At 38.9% G+C, this 20,219-nt stretch overlaps 1 protein-coding gene across 15 annotated transcripts in view; it reads left to right on the top strand.

Annotated features, from left to right (window-relative positions):
• The window catches only part of LOC149912023 (sex comb on midleg-like protein 2), a 36,638-nt gene extending 16,998 nt beyond the window's left edge, over positions 1–19,640 (top strand). For 10 of the 15 annotated variants that reach the window (XM_090132786.1, XM_090132784.1, XM_090132782.1 and 7 more), the window contains 4 exons: positions 3,409–3,495; positions 8,299–8,481; positions 9,511–9,624; positions 18,326–19,640. In XM_090132786.1, the coding sequence (XP_089988912.1) occupies positions 3,409–3,495; positions 8,299–8,481; positions 9,511–9,624; positions 18,326–18,753 (812 nt within the window). In that variant the 3' untranslated portion in view covers positions 18,754–19,640. Of the gene's footprint in view, positions 1–3,408; positions 3,496–8,298; positions 8,482–9,510; positions 9,625–9,724; positions 11,438–13,552; positions 14,372–18,325 lie in introns of those variants that run through there. The other 5 variants (XM_090132787.1, XM_090132783.1, XM_090132781.1 and 2 more) reach the window with 4 other exon arrangements.
• Positions 19,641–20,219: the final 579 nt, after the last annotated feature.

Below are 20,219 nucleotides of genomic sequence, written 5' to 3'. Positions count from 1 at the left end.
CCTTTCAGCTGTTATTGAGGTCAGACAGAAGATGTCATGAAAGCTCTTTTTGCTGATTTGTATCTTTGTTTATTCATACAAAGCGGCTTCCTCCAATTTGCAGACATCAGAGACTAAGCAGATAGGCATGAAGACACAAGATCAGTGAAGCACTTCATAGAAATGTTTCATTTTTAAAATCTATGCTTCTAACTAAGCCAGAATGGTACTACAGCTGAGAAAATGCAGCAGTCTTTTCTATTACGTATCACTTAGATTGTCTGCTTAGTCACCACAGATTTAACCTGTACTAATGTCTTTGTGCATTCCTGGTCATGTGATAGTCTAGACCAAAAAGAAGAAAGAAAAACCCTTCAGTTACAGCTTTTCTCCATATTTTTCTGCCTTGTTGTTCCTTTTGAAAGATAGTTTTTCATTGTCTCTGTTTTCAATAGTCCTATTTGATCAATTTGATTTGATTGAAAAAGTGGTCTGCAACTACACAATATTCATTGTTTCAGAAAGGAGATTTAATGATGCAAAATCTTTGGCAAGAAAACAGTTGTTTTTAGGGATCAAATAGAGAGAGAAATAGTGCTGGGGACCTAGACTCCATTTAGGACATAATACTTGTCTTGTCTCTACACATGAAAATATTTTAAATTACTAGCTGAGAGATCAGGGGTCCTGAACCATGGTATGTTCATTATTGTTGATTGCATGTACTGTGTCATATCACTTAAAAAATTAAAAACATTAATGGCACTGAAATTTCAAACTGGGTGCACGTACCACTGTGCATAACAACTGACAAGCTATTATCTACGTTGATTAAAACTCTTAGTGCTAGTGTTTTAGCTTCTCCAAAAGCAAGGAATAAACAATTTGAATGTAGGCTTTATCAGTATTTGTACTTGTAATAAAACCAGGAATATTCATAGAATCATAGAATTTTTTTTTGAGTTGGAAGGGACTCTTACCGACCATTGAGTCCAGTTCCCCAGTAATGAACAGGGACACCCACAGAGGTCAGAGACCTCAGAGGCCTGTCCAGCCTGACCATGAATATCTCCCCACTGCCATAATGTTGTCTTGCCCCAGACCTATACAAGACTACAAAGTGAGTCACCAGCTCTGGATTCCTACTTAGGAGGGGTTTGCCATCAAGATAGACAGCAAGTCTCCATGTAACCCTCTCCTCTAGGCATCAGCCCTGGGAAACATGCTGCCAAATATTCTTCAGAAAAGCATCTTAGAGAGGTTTCTGTGAGCAGATGGGGGACATTTGATGAAGCAAACGGATGCTGGGTAAGCAGTAATTCTCACTCAACAACCAGCCTGGGGGCTCCGTTCTTTCTTCATTTCCATTCTTTCTGATGGAAATGTCCTTGAAACTTAATTGAGTTTGCATGGAATTTTACACTTTTTGGATTTCTAATCTTTCTCATCATTAATCCTTAAATATGTGTTCCACAATACCACTAACCAATTATAGAAAAATAATTTAAAATAATCATGTATCAAACTTTTTTAAAATTCTATTTGGAAGGTAGGAGACCTAATTACAGGCATGGGACTTTAATGTACGTGCTGAAAACTGAAACTCAATATCTACTTTTTCATTGCTCTTCAGCAACCTGAGCAAATAGATTACCTCCTGTGATAGGCTTCTGACAGTCCCTCTTAGTTTGACAGTTATTTTAGAGAGAGTCACTTTTGTATATAATGAAAGGAAAAGTTGCCAAGCATACGTACATATTTTATGTTATTTCTTAAAACTTAAAAGCTAGAGGAAAGACTCCATTTTTAGTCATGCCATTTTAAATTCAGAGTATTTGTACTGTCCGCCAGGTTTACATCAATGACACAGAATGGCATCTAGCCCAAGGGCTGAGTTACATTTCTTGCACAGGAAGGGCAGCTTTTATAATTGAGTGTATCAGTTACTGCTTTGAACTTTTTTTGTGTTACTACATTCATGTGAAAATATGATGTGCATTTTCGCATCTTCTATGTATGCCAAAAGAATTAAAAGCCATTTCTATCGAAGTGTTTCCTTGAAATTGCAACATAAAAAATATATAAACATTAAAAACAATAAAACAAAACAAGACATTTTCTCCCAGAAATACCAGGACTCTTAGAAATACCTCACGTTTCATCTCAAGAATACTGCTTTCCACTCCTCAAGATCACACTGACTCCCATCACAGTGGCCTTTTCTCCCACATACACCAGCTTTCTCCCAAATACACGACATTTTCTCCCACATACACCCGTTTTCTCCCAAAGATGGGACATATTCTCCCAGAAATGCCAGCTTATTCTTTAAAAAACGGCCTTTTTTTTCCCAAAATACCAGCTTTCTCACAAACACCTGTCATTTTCCAACCAAGTCTGCTACCATCTCCCAGAAACAGCCGGTTTCCGAGAAATACCTGACGTTTGCTCTCCCAAATACTACTTGACACTCCTCCAGAGGACATTGTCTCCCCTATTTACCACGTTTTCTCCCCAAGAGACCACTTGGCACACCAAAAAGACCACCGTTGCTCTCCAGTACAAGATCTTCTTTCCCACCGGTTCCCACTTTTCTCCCCCAGCTATGTCATTTCCTCCCAGAAATGCCACTTTTCCCTTGGAAATTTCACCTTCTCTTCCAAAAAGAGGAGATTTGCTCCCAGAAATACCCCTTCTCTTACAACTGCCACACGCTTTCTCCCCAAAAAGCCTCCATGACAATGCCAAATGGGACACTTGCAGCCAAGAAGAGGACACCTTCTCTCAGAAAGACCACTTTTCTCCCCAAGAGAGGAGATTTTCTCCCAATTGGATGACATTTGCTGTGAGAAAGACCTGTTTTCTTCCCTCAAGAGGACATTGTCTCTGTTTTCAATAGTCCTATTTGATTACTTTCATGATAAGCCTTAAACCACTTTGCACAGTTTCCAGGTAAGTACTGTTCTTTTGTTTAGCACTGAAAGTCAAACTGTAGTGTGGAAATCATACATGCATGGTTGCTGAAGATAGCAGATACTGACCATTGTGCACAGACATTATTAACGCTGTGTGGGTGCTTCAGAATGGGCACCGATAGCAGGCGTATGCTATAGGGTTTGGTTTGTTGTATCGTCTCAAATCTGAGAAAAAATAGGGCAGCAAGGACAACTTTTAAGAATAGATTTTTGGTAGTTTAGAGCATGTACTGGTAGTTCTTGCTTTGCTGGGACTATTGCGTGAGTAGAGATGCAGGTTGTGATAGCTTTGTACGTTAGCAGGGTACGGAAAGGCTTTAGAGGTCAGATGGGAGTGAATTTGGGACTTAAGAAACAATGCAGTTCTAGCACGTGAAACATGTCTCTATTCTGTGTGCACTAGGTGTGAAGAAAGCAGAAATATTCTGTATAAATATGGCTTGTTCTTTTTCAGTGTGTGTTTATGTCAACAAGCATGGAAATTCTGGGCCTCACCTGGATAAGAAAAAGGTTCAGGAGCTTCCAGATCACTTTGGACCAGGTCCTGTCAACGTGGTACTTCAACAAGCTGTACAAGCTTGTGTGGATTGTGCCTATCAATCCAAAACAGTCTTTGGATTTCTGAAATCTGGCCATCATGGAGGGGAAATGATAACTGGTATGTGAAGGTGTTTCTAATTTTTTTGTTTCTTCACTTGTTTGTGAACCTAGGGTAGGGAGAAAGAACTGAAGTAACCTGCAGTGAGATTCTATCACTTTTGTAACTCCTTAAGCATAGTCAAGAATGTATGTTTGTGAACTACTTTATTAAGATAGTCCTGGTGGAGTATACTTTATATCACTGGGAGTCCAGGATTTTCTGAACAGTTGTTAAATCAGAGTCTAGCAATAGCAAAGTTGAATTACATGTACACTGTACAGTTAGGTTGTTGGTAATAAGCAGAGCTTGTGCATCTCAACAGCTGCAGCTATACAAGCTATACATTTGTCAAGTAAGCTCAGTATGAGTGGAGTATCAGCTTTATTAATTCAAGTCATTCTCATAATCTTATCCATACATAATGTTTGTGTTCTTAATACCTTAACCAAGTGAGTGAAAAGTTTCCAGCTAATCTCTTTAGCTTCCAGGCAAGTGATTCCACATGTTAAATTTGCTGCTTCCTCCTTTCTCCCATTCCCTGGTCTCTTAGGTCAGTGTTCGTTCTCTTATGTCCTCTATTAAGAAATAGGTTTAGTTCTGCTACATATTAATGCCATGCCTACAGATAAATTATCCTTACATCTCAAACTGAATAGCTGCTGCTTGACATTTTTTTTTTCCTTCTAGGCTAGGAAGTCTCTGTATGGCAGTTAGCACATCAATTCCTAATTCTATCACTGGCAGTAAAAAGACTTGGTGTTACTTTAATCTCCTTACATTAACACCAGGTGTGAAAGATGATTAGTGGAATACAGGTTTAATTAAATCCTTGTAAAAGATGTTGCTATCTAACAGTGTCTGTAACATAGCACCCTGACCTGCATATAGCAGAATTTCAGTAGTCCTTGCTTATGTGTCTGCACAAGTTTGTTCAAAAGATAGATGCTTCTTTTCTACTTTGTAATAGAAGTTTACTGGAACTGTGTAAGTATGGGTTTGAAACTTGTATTACTTTATTTTTTGCAAAACATATGAAATTTTATTATATTATTAATATTATAACATAGTTGTGCCTTGTTGTGCCTCATTCCAACAAGTCATTTTTTTTGGAACAAAATGCACTGAGATGTGCTTTGCCAGTATTCTGATTGTTATTGTTCTAGAAGAAGGACTAAATTCACCACGAATGTGGGCTATGATGGAATAGTTGAAAGTAATTATTTTACAAAGCAGATGTAAAAAAAAAAAAAAAAAAAAAAAAGAAATCTATCTAGTTCTGATATGTTTTCATTCAAAAATCCTATAGGAACAGGAATTACTATTGTAATTACTGCTAGATTCAAAGAAGTCAGCTCAGTAGTCCTAAGCTCAAGAAGCCTGTGGGCTGCTCCTGAAGCAGAGTGCTGGAGCTCTCTCAGGTGTTACAGAGCCACAAGGCCCTTGTGGGTTTCCTGTGTTTTTTAGCTCTTGTCTTCTCATCATCTTGTTGGATAGGTTGCTGAGAGGCTCACTGAGTGATAAGTCAAATCGTAAGTCATTTTATAAAAAATTTTTGAGGGATATATTTTGAGAAGAACAAAATGTGGCTAAGGTTAATGTAACGCATTAAAACTCTTTGAAAGGGTAGATAACAGCAGGACAAGGGGAAATGGTTTTAAGCTGAAGGAGGGAAGATTTAAGTTGGATGTCAGGGGGAAGTTCTTTACAGAGAGAGTGGTGAGGTGCTGGAACAGGCTGCTCAGAGAGGCTGTGGATGCCCCGTCGCTAGAGGTGTTCAAGGCCAGATTGGATGGGGCCCTGGGCAGCCTGGTCTAGCACTGAATGTGGAGGTTGGTGGCCCTGCATTGGCAGGGGGTTGGAGATTCATGATCCTTGAGGTCCCTTCCAACCCTGGCCATTCTGTGATTCTGTGAAAACCAACTGTGCAGTTGAATAGGAAGGGAGGGTGTAGACAGTAGAATTAAATGAGAAATTGCAGAATGAAATTGTGAGAATATTTTCTTGTAGAGTTTTTGTTTGAAAGTTGTTTTTTTTTTGTATAGTTGGTTTTTCTTTAAGACTGGCAAGAAAAACAATTGTCTGCATCAGAGATTAAGGAAAGAAATCTAAATCTTTTGTGATGAACTTTCATGGCAAGTATTGTATTTGCTATAGTAGAAAACTGCATGCTGGGACTTGGATGAAATAATCTTGCTACAATGTGTGTGAATAATTAGTGGGTTCTTTTGGTTCAGCTGCCAGAGAAAATAATTGTTTTGAATGGAGTTGAATTTAGGATTTTTTCTTACTCAAAACAAAAGCACAAACCATTTTAATTTTGCTTGATGCATAAGGTTTCAATTCCAGCAAATGTAACCAAAGGGAAATTAAAGGCTTGATTAGCAAGCCCACTCATGGTGGTGGTGTCAGCCCCTTTTTTCTGCTTCTAGCTCTGAGTCTGTGTCATTTAGTGGGATGAAACAGACTGAGGTTCAGATAAACCTTCTCAAGCAGAGAATTCAATCAGTCTCTTGGGTGATTTTCTTCACTATCAGACAGACACATTTGTCTGATAGTTTAGTGCTCAGCCTTTCTCCTGGCTTGAGCTTGCTGTTTGAAACATACCTACACAATGAAAAGTAAAGAAATGAGAATGACTCTTCATCCCAAGGGCTGGGGTTGCACAAACAAGCTCCATTCCCTGTTTATTTGTCATTTGAGGTTGAGGTTGTTGCACCTCAGAAGTGCTCCTTTTTATTTTCAGCCCTAGCATTTATCTTGGAAGTAAGAAGCTTATGTTGTTCCCAGGCAGAGCAGAGAGTTGAGCCTGTAGATCTGGATCCCACTCCTTTGCTTGGAGTTCCTATGGTTGCCCTCAGATGTTTGGAGTACAAGGGAGCTGTGTTTGCACTGAATCCTGTTTTCTTTTTTTTGTGGATTTTTCTCATGGTGTGACTTGGGGCATTCAGATGGCCTCAGATGTTTCTTGCTTTATCCTCCTGACAACTCTAAGATAATATTATTCTTTTCAGTGCTTCTTTTCAAAATGAGAAATTAAGATGTGGAGAACAAGTAATTTCCCTAGGGCCATGTAAGACTACCTGTGAGGCTATTATGAAGTTATTTGAATGTTTGCTGCAGCTGATAGTGCTACCTTGAAGTAAATACCAGGAGATCAGGCTGTGCTGGGTCTCACAGCCCATTTGCTCTCCAGAACTGGTTGAGCTCCTAGCAGAAATATGCCTCCCGAGACCTTTTCCCCAAACAGGAGGTAGAGAGCCTTGTGTCTGAGCCACATGTGAATCATTAGGTTTTCATTCAAACATTGGAGTCTGGAAAAAATGTGAATGGGCCATGGAAACCCGTGGGTCCAGGATTTATCCCTGTGGTACTGACTCTTAAACTCTAGGCACCTGCACTGATCACCACACAATGAAAGCAAACGAGAGGTAGTGTGTTATTGTTGCTGCTAGCTCGTGTACTTGCATTAACCCTAATCATAGGCTCACTTAACAGTATAAGTCAGTCACGCTTCTGATTTCCTAAGGAAGCATAAAATATGCTAGAGCTGGGGCGTTTTCTTTGTTTTTGCATGTAATATCTGTCTTCTTCTGTAACGCAATATGGGTATGCTTCTTATTTCAGACTTGTGAATAAAGGCTTTCTTGTAATTTTTGTGGGTTTGTTTTTTTTTGTTTTTTTTTTTTTGAAAATGCATCTGCCACTAACCAAATGTGATCCTTTAAAGCTCTGCTTACCATTTGGAAACTCAAAAACAGAAAGCTGCCTGAGAAGACAAATTGATGCATAAACCTGGTGTTCACACTGATTCTTTCCAACCCTAAGCATAATTTACAAGTTTGTTCCTGTTGTAGTGTCTTTCTAATTAGAAATAACCAAAGGATTCAGATAACGTAATTGTAATTATTTACCTATGTAGTGGTGGCATTTGCAACAGTAAGTTTTTTCGGAATCTCACCAAGTATCACAAAAAGGGAAAATTATCATTAACTACTACTACTATAGTACTACTATCATTCTAAATATTTAGGGAGCAAGGAAGGAAGTTAATAAGTTAAAGATGTTGGCGCATGTTCAGTCTCTTTGTAATCACTCATTCAAGTCCATTCTTGTGGTATCTCTGCCACCTAGATTTTTTAGAATTAAGTTGGAGTTTCATCACTGTAGCGTTGACAGCAGGATGGATTTCTCTAATGGTAAAATATCAAATGACAAGATGAGTTTCTGTAGTCAAAATTTCAGTGGTGATGCATGCCAGCATGCTATTGCAAGTAAGCTCAGTTCAGTTGCAAACTAAAAAAAAAAAAAGTTTTTTTTTTTTTTTCCCTCCAGCAAGTGCTGTAATGGATCTTTTCTTGGTTATCTCCTGCAAATAGGTGGTATAGAGGTACTGTTTTATAAGCAAACAACTGAAATTGCCCGTAAGATTTTGATGTTGAGAGAATAGATTTGTTATACTCATTTAAAGCCAGTGTTATTTTCTGAAAATAAGTTCTCATAGAGCAAATTTAAAGTGGCATGGATCCAATGGAAGGTACAACCAGTTCTTTGGATATAAACGTGTTAAACACCAGAAAGATTGTTTATTCCTCTCATGTCTTGCATGTTTTAAATCAAAGCTGAATGTCTTCTCCTTTACTTGTTAGTGTTTTGCTATACTTCGTGATGCTCAGGGGCTGTTTGACATCTTCTTCTTATTCGCAGCTTCCTTTGATGGGGAGAAGCATGCCATCAATCTTCCTTCTGTAAACAGTGCATCGTTTGTCCTACGTTTCTTGGAGAAACTCTGCCACAGTCTTCAATGCGATAATCTTTTCAGTAGCCAGCCTTTCAGCCCCTACATGGGGTGTGCACGTAGTCCCACGGAGTACGATAGGAACAAACCAGGTACTATCAAACAGCTGTTGTTTACAAGTACTGATATTTTTGATAAGTGTGGTTACTTTATGAAATTTAACATTTTAATCTGCTTTGCTATAACTTTAATTGATTGAAATGAATACTCTTCAGTTCTTAGAGGATTCGTTCCAGAGCACAAGTGCTGTGGCAGGTTGGGATAGCTCATACCACATGTGCAGAAATCATTTTGTTCTGCTAACTCTTTCTTGTGGTCAAGTAGGAATTGTACCACTGGGTTACTAAAAGGACAGACTCAAAACTTCACATTTTGCCTGTTCAATTTATGTTTGAATCATAAAATAACCTTGGAGAAAGATGCTTACTACCTTATAAGAAGGGGCTTGCTCTGAGAGATGATTCAGTTCAGCCTATCCTACAACATTAAATACTCTTTTCTTCCTTCTTTGTTCACCTTGCTCAGTGGCGGCTCCAAAATTTTAAATTCTGCAGCATACAGTCTAGTAGAGAAGGTGGGTTTTGCAGCTGGCTGCTTGTGACATTTTATGTGAGTTTTGGTACTCTGGGGGTATATAGAGTGAGAGGGAAATAACATGCTCAGGGTCTCCCATCAAATGGCTTGCAGTGCTGGTATTACGAGTCCCGGTCCAAGGGTTATCAGGAGCCATAGCTGAGAAAACTTTGACATCAATGCAGTTTCAGTCTTAGAGGTGCTGCTTTAGAAAATAAAGTATTGTGGTGGTTTTGGTATTTCGGTTTTTATTTGTTTTGTTTTGTTTTTTTCCAGTAGAGAAATTGTATTTGTTTCATTTCATCAAATAAAAGTCATTTGCTTTAATACTTTTCAGGAAAGTAGCCTAAATTTGGAAATTTGGATGATGATAGTATAAACTAAGCTGTTACTTCAGCTTTTGAAGTTTGTATTGAATGACCGATTCTATGTGAAATGGATTTGTTACCTGGTGAATGACTTGATGTATGTTTTTGCTTTTGTACTTTGACTTTCCCTGTGAGCATTTTTATACCATAATAAATTGGTGATATCTTTCCTTTTCACAGCAAAAGAAGAAATACGTGAAAACGGAAGTGTTAAACGATACTCTCAGGACTCTCCACCATACACAGCTCCCCTTTCCCCTAAGCTTCCGAGGAGTGATGCTCATCCATCTGAAGGTGATTACATTGTGTTGTAATACATATGAGGATTACGTATGATTTTGGTATTTTTAGTCAAAAGGACTGAGTATAGTGTATTTCTCTGGTATGTCTATAGCCCTTGACAGCTGAGAATGGAGATATTTATTGATCAGTGGCATGGATTTTGTGCTTATGGACGATCTACTGCAAGTTCAAGAAGTCTTTCTCCTAAACATGTCAGTCTTTTTTGTGAAATCACTCAGGCAGATAGGTGACATTTGAAGCTTCCTGTATGGCTATTTAGTAGAAAAACAATTCCCTTGAAATGGATTAGGAGATAAATTGGAAGCAACTCTAATAACTCTTGGTTTGGGCTACTGACTGTAAGAGCAAGGATGTGTTTTGATGGTACAGTTTAACTGAATGTATGGCTAGCTGCCCCTAGAAGTTGCTCTGCTCCTGCTCTCCTTGCCTCCTTGTCCGTGTAGTGCATCCCAAGCCTCCCTGCTGATGAGGTGACGAGCTGACCCAGTGAAGCACAGAAAACATTTTGGCAAAGCTAGGAGATATCTGCAGTTAGCTTCTCTGCACTGACTCATCGTGGGCTCAGATGAGCACAGGAATGGGTTGGATAAAATGCAGCCGTGGCAGGGACCAGAGCAGCAGAGCCTCTCTGTGCAGCTGACTCCAGGACAAGGAAGGCTTTTGCCTGTGCCATGGCTGAGGTGCAGTAGCTCGTGCCGATTTGTAGTCTGCCTCAGATGTGAAGTGAAGCGTGTCAGCTTAAACCTCACAGAGAGACTTAGGAAAGAGTGGTTTTACTCTGCTTTTGCTACTTGTCAAACCATGGTAACTTGTTGATGTGACTCATCCCATCTGATACTTTCTATTGCTGTGGTATATTTGCATAGTATTTCCAAAGGCTTTTGAGATTAGTCATTTGTTTCTCTTTTTTCTCTTTTTTTTTTTTTTTTTTTTTGAGTTACTGGGGTTTTGTCATTTAGCCTCAGTGTGGGCAGAATAATCTTTTTCTATGGAGAGTCATAAGGCCACACTTAAATCAGAAGAGGATATCAAATTAAAATGTTAAAGCTTATTAAAAATGGTTCTTCTTACAATTTAATATAAACACAATGTATTCACTTCAATGATGTAACCACAACAAATATAAAAATTGTCAATGCAGAGCTTTCTCTGTCTTAAATAGACCCTGGTTTAGGTCTAGAACATCTCTGCAATTAAATCAGATATTTCTAGTAAGCAACTGCGTGAATAGCTGTAAAACACATAATTCTACCTAAATTAAGTTGTTTAAATTGGAGATAAACAGATGTCTTAGACCTGCTTCTCTTATAAGAAATCTCCCTGTAAGTAAGTCGGCACGCGTGTTGTACCCTGATGAGCATTTTGATCCTGGAACCCTTTTATAGATGAAGTTGATGTATTTCTTCAAATTCATTTTAATATCAAAAATGGCAGAATGTTACAGCTAAAGGGATCCATAGCACTTTCACCTAACTAGCGGCAGTGGATGCAAAGCCAACAATTTCTGCACAGGATTATTAGAAAAATGAGTAAGGAGTCATGCCTGTTTCCATTTGCCAGCAGTGTGACAAGCTTGTTTGCTGATGGCACACCCATCATCCTTTGTTTACTTTTATGGGTCTTAATCTGAATTAATTGGTCACAAAAGCCAGGAAATATTTAAATTCTCGTTATTCTTTAGAAACAGAGAGAGTTATGTATGTATATACTACAGTATATAGTATGTACGCATGCATGCATACATGTTTTTATATATACGCTATACTTATGCTTTCATACATATTTTATACGTATATACATACATACATGTATGCATGGCTTTGCAGCCTGGGGGCTCCGTTCTTTCTTCATTTCCATTCTTTCTGATGGAAATGTCCTTGAAACTTACTTGAGTTTGCATGGAATTTTACACTTTTTTGGATTTCTAATCTTTCTCATCATTAATCCTTAAATATGTGTTCCACAATACCACTAACCAATTATAGAAAAATAATTTAAAATAATCATGTATCAAACTTTTTTAAAATTCTATTTGGAAGGTAGGAGACCTAATTACAGGCATGGGACTTTAATGTATGTGCTGAAAACTGAAACTCAGTATCTACTTTTTCATTGCTCTTCAGCAACCTGAGCAAATAGATTACCTCCTGTGATAGGCTTCTGACAGTCCCTCTTAGTTTGACAGTTATTTTAGAGAGAGTCACTTTTGTATATAATGAAAGGAAAAGTTGCCAAGCATACGTACATATTTTATGTTATTTCTTAAAACTTAAAAGCTAGAGGAAAGACTCCATTTTTAGTCATGCCATTTTAAATTCAGAGTATTTGTACTGTCCGCCAGGTTTACATCAATGACACAGAATGGCATCTAGCCCAAGGGCTGAGTTACATTTCTTGCACAGGAAGGGCAGCTTTTATAATTGAGTGTATCAGTTACTGCTTTGAACTTTTTTTGTGTTACTACATTCATGTGAAAATATGATGTGCATTTTCGCATCTTCTATGTATGCCAAAAGAATTAAAAGCCATTTCTATCGAAGTGTTTCCTTGAAATTGCAACATAAAAAATATATAAATATTAAAAACAATAAAACAAAACAAGACATTTTCTCCCAGAAATACCAGGACTCTTAGAAATACCTCACGTTTCATCTCAAGAATACTGCTTTCCACTCCTCAAGATCACACTGACTCCCATCACAATGGCCTTTTCTCCCACATACACCAGCTTTCTCCCAAATACACGACATTTTCTCCCACATACACCCGTTTTCTCCCAAAGATGGGACATATTCTCCCAGAAATGCCAGCTTATTCTTTAAAAAACGGTCTTTTTTTTCCCAAAATACCAGCTTTCTCACAAACACCTGTCATTTTCCAACCAAGTCTGCTACTATCTCCCAGAAACAGCCGGTTTCCGAGAAATACCTGACGTTTGCTCTCCCAAATACTACTTGACACTCCTCCAGAGGACATTGTCTCCCCTATTTACCACGTTTTCTCCCCAAGAGACCACTTGGCACACCAAAAAGACCACCGTTGCTCTCCAGTACAAGATCTTCTTTCCCACCGGTTCCCACTTTTCTCCCCCAGCTATGTCATTTCCTCCCAGAAATGCCACTTTTCCCTTGGAAATTTCACCTTCTCTTCCAAAAAGAGGAGATTTGCTCCCAGAAATACCCCTTCTCTTACAACTGCCACACGCTTTCTCCCCAAAAAGCCTCCATGACAATGCCAAATGGGACACTTGCAGCCAAGAAGAGGACACCTTCTCTCAGAAAGACCACTTTTCTCCCCAAGAGAGGAGATTTTCTCCCAATTGGATGACATTTGCTGTGAGAAAGACCTGTTTTCTTCCCTCAAGAGGACATTGTCTCTGTTTTCAATAGTCCTATTTGATTACTTTCATGATAAGCCTTAAACCACTTTGCACAGTTTCCAGGTAAGTACTGTTCTTTTGTTTAGCACTGAAAGTCAAACTGTAGTGTGGAAATCATACATGCATGGTTGCTGAAGATAGCAGATACTGACCATTGTGCACAGACATTATTAACGCTGTGTGGGTGCTTCAGAATGGGCACCGATAGCAGGAGTATGCTATAGGGTTTGGTTTGTTGTATCGTCTCAAATCTGAGAAAAAATAGGGCAGCAAGGACAACTTTTAAGAATAGATTTTTGGTAGTTTAGAGCATGTACTGGTAGTTCTTGCTTTGCTGGGACTATTGCGTGAGTAGAGATGCAGGTTGTGATAGCTTTGTACGTTAGCAGGGTACGGAAAGGCTTTAGAGGTCAGATGGGAGTGAATTTGGGACTTAAGAAACAATGCAGTTCTAGCACGTGAAACATGTCTCTATTCTGTGTGCACTAGGTGTGAAGAAAGCAGAAATATTCTGTATAAATATGGCTTGTTCTTTTTCAGTGTGTGTTTATGTCAACAAGCATGGAAATTCTGGGCCTCACCTGGATAAGAAAAAGGTTCAGGAGCTTCCAGATCACTTTGGACCAGGTCCTGTCAACGTGGTACTTCAACAAGCTGTACAAGCTTGTGTGGATTGTGCCTATCAATCCAAAACAGTCTTTGGATTTCTGAAATCTGGCCATCATGGAGGGGAAATGATAACTGGTATGTGAAGATGTTTCTAATTTTTTTGTTTCTTCACTTGTTTGTGAACCTAGGGTAGGGAGAAAGAACTGAAGTAACCTGCAGTGAGATTCTATCACTTTTGTAACTCCTTAAGCATAGTCAAGAATGTATGTTTGTGAACTACTTTATTAAGATAGTCCTGGTGGAGTATACTTTATATCACTGGGAGTCCAGGATTTTCTGAACAGTTGTTAAATCAGAGTCTAGCAATAGCAAAGTTGAATTACATGTACACTGTACAGTTAGGTTGTTGGTAATAAGCAGAGCTTGTGCATCTCAACAGCTGCAGCTATACAAGCTATACATTTGTCAAGTAAGCTCAGTATGAGTGGAGTATCAGCTTTATTAATTCAAGTCATTCTCATAATCTTATCCATACATAATGGTTGTGTTCTTAATACCTTAACCAAGTGAGTGAAAAGTTTCCAGCTAATCTCTTTAGCTTCCAGGCAAGTGATTCCACATGTTAAATTTGCTGCTTCCTCCTTTCTCCCATTCCCTGGTCTCTTAGGTCAGTGTTCGTTTTCTTATGTCCTCTATTAAGGAATAGGTTTAGTTCTGCTACATATTAATGCCATGCCTACAGATAAATTATCCTTACATCTCAAACTGAATAGCTGCTGCTTGACATTTTTTTTTTCCTTCTAGGCTAGGAAGTCTCTGTATGGCATGCCAGCAACGTTTTGTTGCAACGTTCTTAAAAGAAGAAATCTTTTACAGCGTGCAAGTTCTTTAAGATATGGTGATGCATTGTGGTTTAACCCAGCAGATCACTGAGCGTCACGTGGCTGTTCATTCACTGCCCCCATCTCAGTGAGATGGAGAGGAGAAATGAGGGAAAAAATGAGATAGAGAAAAAGAAAAGCATAATAATTATGGCATGTATATCTACATATACACACACATACTTGTAATCTAGATTTATAACAACGTATGCACAAGCAATTGCTCATCTCCTCTTGAGGTCTTGAAACAGTAAACGTTCGGTGCAGAAAGTCTATACCAAATTAACTTGAAAAACTGATGCTTTCCAGCTTCAGGTGAGACAATTTTTCATTGATCTTTTGTACATTTCAAGTGTGCAAAAACTCACCTCTGGATGACTGATATTTGTAGATAAAATTGATATGGCTTACTGGGCTCTGTTAGTGGCTCTTAGATGTAGTAAATTTGATGTTGTTAATGATCTTCTGCATATGGAAGTTCTACTTCTGCTGAATTTACCTGCCATTAACAGCTTGCTGCATTGTGAAGTCATTAAATAGCAGCCTTTAACATATTTAACTCTGGTTTTTGAAAAGCTGAACTTCCTAATTGGGACTCATACATGTATGAACCCTTGGTGTCTGGTGCTGACTTGAGAATAAAACTTCAGTTATTACTTACAGGGCCTGCCTTACAGCATAAGATCACATGGCAGTGCCTTCTGCTTTCAGTATTTTACCAGTGCTGTGGTACAACTGGGTCTGGTTAATACCTGTTCAGATACAAGACAGAGTAAGGAAAATGTGTTTATTATTTCAGATCAGCCCTTTTTTACAAGGCATCGATTGGTTACTTGGTGGTGAATGTTGGGTTCTATTGCAGATGTGATGCCATCCATGCAGTAATGGATGGAAATACATTAAAGGAGCAGCATAACAATTTATTTCACAGGGCAAAGGTCTAGAGAGTGCTGATTCCATATTACAAATCTAACAAAACTGAAGTGGCAGAAGCATTCTTTGAAGGCTTAAGCAGATGAGGGATGTTCAGTTTTCTGTTACAAAACCTAAATCAGAGAGCATTGAAATCTGTTGAGTTTTGGAATAGTTGAGAGTAAGAATGTGAATTCTGTTTGTAACAGAAAAAAAGTTGTTCTCATTCCATCCCTCTACTACTCGCATCTGCTCCACATGTCGAAGTAGGAAAAGAGTCATTTGTTGGTCCGTTAATTGCAAAACTGTATTTGTCAGACACCAATTCTGAATCAGCTCTCATACCTGTTACCGTGCTTTCAATAACAAGACTGCAGTTGGGGTTGGTTTGTAGGGAGGCTAGATGAATTGAAAGGGAGTGGATTGGGATAGTATAGCTGCTGGACAGAAACACCTATTTTAAAAGATGATCATCCTATGAAGTATGCCAGTTTTCCCACCTTGTGTATGTGATCTGAGGAGCTATGTTAAGAAAAGCTTAAGATAATGGCAGGACAAGGGGAAATGGCTTTAAGTTGAGGGAGGGAGGATTTAGGTTGAGTATCAGGGGAAGTTCTTTACAGAGTGAATGGTGAGGTGCTGGAACAGGCTGCCCAGAGAGGCTGTGGACACCCCTCTTCCTGGAGGTGTTCAAGGCCAGTTGGATGAGGTCCTGGGCAGCCTGGTCTAATATTTAATAGGGAGGTTGGTGGCCCTGCATATGGTGGAGGGGTTGGAGCTTCATGATCTTTGAGGGTCCCTTCCAACCCAAGCCATTCTATGATTTTCTGATTCTAAGCTCAAATGCTAGTGTCTTGGGAATCAAAGCAGAGTTTCTCTTTGCCATCCCCTGGTATCCCATCCTGCTGGGATATAATTGGAGTAAATGCAATTAAATTCTTCTGTAAAATAGTCAATTTAAAACCCTTTATGTCTTGAGCGATCATGGAAAGAGTGACATAAAATGATTATTTAACGGATGTATTTGGGATCTCTGCTTGATTACTATAAAAAGATTCCTTCATAAGACATTGTATGGAGTTGGCTGATATTTGCTGAAATACTCCTGTTGAAACTTTCTGGTGTGGAATATTGCTTCCAGTATTTCATCATACGTTTAAAAACTTATGAAGTTTCAATCTACAAGTTTTGGACTCCTTCATAGTGCTTTTCTGTAGCCATTTGAAGTATTACTTCTGCCTTTCATTCTTGCACTGAGACTTCATTTGGTGGTCTCATTCTCTACTGATCTAATTTTCTCATTTGTTTCCTTTAATATTATAGTGCTTATCATTGATTGTGTCTGTTAGTATCTCTGAAATTCTATAGAAAGATGGCTATTGCTTTCCTTTTAGCAAGTTGCTGCAGCTACTTCAAGCCGACAAATAAAAGTTTGCTTTCTCCAAAAACCTCAGTAGCCACTGCTTTGCTTTTTTGATACAGATCAAACTAGAAAGTTTATCATTATTGTCTTGAGGATTGTGTACTTGAAAGAGAAGGGCTTGTGGACTTAAAAGCTTCTTTTTGCCACAAGCGTTGTGTTTAATAGAAGATGTTATGGTGGATTGCATGTCTTGCTTTACTGAATTCACTAAGTAGGGAACCGGTTCTCTGGGTGTCTTTGTTCCACTTTGGGATAATGTTGCCTGAAGATCATAACTGTGAAATACACCTCAAGTTCTTCACTAAACTCCAGTTTTATACAGACTTCAGGGGAGAGAACGTAATTGCTAATAGAACAAGTTAAACGTGCTTCAAAAGCTCTCTGTGTGTTTTTTGTTGCTGTTGTTTGTTTGTGGAAAATACTCTTCCTTTATTTAATTCTGGAATTTTCCCAAGAAATTATTGGAAGTTGTCATATAAGAAGAGTAATAAAGAGCATATTCTAGGAACTTGTTTCACAGATTGTACCAGTTACCCCCAAGAATATGCTGCTCCACTAGCATATGTTTTATAACTTTCATAGAGTAATTTTCAAGATGGTAATGTGGAGTTTACACTTCTGTGAACCTGTTAGCTATATTTTCCAGCTCTTAACTCTCTTGCCAAAGCAGCATTTGTTTCATGCAGATTTTTGCATCAGGCTTCCAACTTCTTCCTCAGGCTAGATGTTGGCCTAGTGCAAGTGGAGCTGAGAACATACAATGATGAGAGAATGGAGTGGTGTTCCCACTGATGTTTAACGACTCGTAGTTGCAGCATTGTGATCAGACTGTATTGTGTTAGTGTGCATGTGAGTCTAGGATTTACAGCCTTCTGCAGCTCTGCATGTAGTCTCTTCAGTTTTTTGTGATGGCTATTGTCTCTGAACATATGGAGATCTACAGATGATAATTGTCCTCTTGCATATGAAGTTAGAGACTCCCTCTACTGTGTAGAACAAATTAAACATTTGCTAGTTAACATGAGAGGTTTTTTTATGTTAAAAAATTCTTTTTATATTTATAAAAAATAGAAACATAATGCACTCCTAAACAAATTCTCAGAAGATAACCATTAAGAAAGATAATGAAAATGCTTGACTGAGATTGCATATGTGTTAATGCTAATATCAGACAATGAAAAAAAAATCAACCCTTATGTCCACATCCTGCTCATAATATTTAACATATACAACTGAGATGATTTATGGAAGACTGTCTCAAACTTGTCTATTAGACATTTTACTGGAAATTTTTTAATGTAGTAAAGGACTGTTTCATTCTCAAGTGATTACTTGAGAATGACTATTCTTCAGTAAGTCTTGTCTCACAGGAGACTTGTTAACAGGCTTGGAGCTTGTTATTATCTTCAAGAGAACATAGCAAGGAATTAAATAACAAAGCTACAAAGCCCATCGTTTTGAACAGATTGATGCTTTTGTTTTCTGTAGCAGAAACGTTACGTATAGAAGAAAACAGCACTTCCAAAGAGCATCGCTTTTCTGAGGACTCTATGGATTCTGCACTTAATTCAGTAAATCTGTCAAGCCCAGCCCGTCGAAATTCCACTGAATATCGTACTTCGGGGAGTGCAGCATATTACAGGAATTCCTTTCAGCCAGTGACTGCTACCTCAAATTCAGCCCCGATCCTGCGCCGGCTGTCATTGAGCTCTGCTGGGAACAGCAGTTACTATGAAGTCAGTAGGAATCGAATACAGAGGAGGACTGAAGGTATGCCTGAACTTTCCAAAGTATGTAACAGCTTTTATGAACATGCAAAGTCCGTGAGTTCTGAACAAAGAAGTTCTTTGCCACAGAAAATACGTTACATATGGAGTGAGATGTTGTGCTGTTGCCAAGCACATCAGGCTTGCTAATGTAACTTCAGATGCAGAACTTAAGCGTGCTAGAACTAATACCATGGTACAAGCCAGAGGAGTCTTGTCTGCTGCTCTTTCCTCTCACTGCTGTCGTGGACCCTGCAACAGGCTGGATTGGACAGTGCTGGTTAAACACAGCTTGTTTCCTGAGCATTTTATCAATTATTTCTGTATTGCTGATATACAGATATAGGGTTTTTTCCTGTTCCTCTGCACAGTTGAATTTCCATTTGCCACTTTCCCAGATACTGGCATCTTGGGACCTGGGAACCAAACACAAGTCAAACTAATCCCTCTAGGTATGTCATAATGCTGTTTTTTATGTTGCTGTAATTATCTGCAGTTGTATGGAGTATTTAAGACAAATGGAACTGTTTGGTACATGAAAGAAAATAAAACATCCTTTATTTTAATATATGACAAAGAATGAATAATAAAAGCCTATTGTTAAGAATGTCATATGTAAAATGAAATGTGTTAGTCCTGTACAGACTAGTGATACTTCTTCTTTTCACAATACTCTTACGCTGAAAGCTGCAAGTTCCACAGCTGGACCAGATCTGAATTCACTTAAAAGGGAACCTTCAAGAATATTGAATAAGGGGGTGGTGATGGTTTACCAAAGCAAATGGTGATGTGGCAAGTTCTGTGATTGACTTATGGTTCCAGTCTGCACAGATACAAAGCTCCAAGGCCAAAATTTTGCTAGAAGAAGTGAAGTCAATCACATTCTCTTCTCATGAATACTATTTACATTTTGTAAAAACAATTGAGAAGCAAAAACATCTGTGAACTGATCGGTGAACTGTCACCCAGTCATAACAACATTCACACAGTATTACATAATCTTGTATACACCTAAAATACATTGGGAATTTCCCTCAAGAAGCATTGATTAGTTTTTATCTTTCTGCCATTCAACAAGACCTGGACCGGGTGGAAAGGGAGAGAAAAAACCTTATGAGGTTCAACAAGGGCAAGTGCAGAGTCCTACATGTGGGGAAGAGTAACTGCATGTATCAGTACAGGTTAGGGTCTGACTTGCTGGAAAGAAGCACTGCAGAGAAAGGCCTGGGTGTCCCTGTAGACAGCAGGGTGCCCACAAACCAGCAATGTGGCCTTGTGGTCAAGAAGGCCAATGGTATCCTGGGATGCATTAAAAAGAATGTGGCCAGCAGGTTGAGTGAGGTGATCTCCCCTCTCTTCTCTACCTTGGTGAGGCCACATCTGGAGTGCTGTGTCCAGTTCTGGGCTCCTCACTTCAAGAAATACAGAACTTCTGGAGAGAGCCCAGTGGAGGGCCACAGAGATGATGAGGGGCCTGGAGCATCTCCTGTATGAGGAAAGGCTGAGACCTGGGGCTGTTCAGCCTGAAGAAGAGAAGGCTGAGAGAGGATATTATCAATGCTTATAAATACCAAAAGGGTGGGAGTCAAGCAGATGGGGCCAGGCTCTTGCCTGTG

This window comes from Phasianus colchicus, unplaced genomic scaffold (assembly GCF_987193195.1).
Source record: "Phasianus colchicus unplaced genomic scaffold, bPhaCol1.hap1.1 HAP1_SCAFFOLD_44, whole genome shotgun sequence".
Lineage (NCBI taxonomy): Eukaryota > Metazoa > Chordata > Aves > Galliformes > Phasianidae > Phasianus > Phasianus colchicus.
This window is presented reverse-complemented; position numbering and strand designations above follow the sequence as displayed.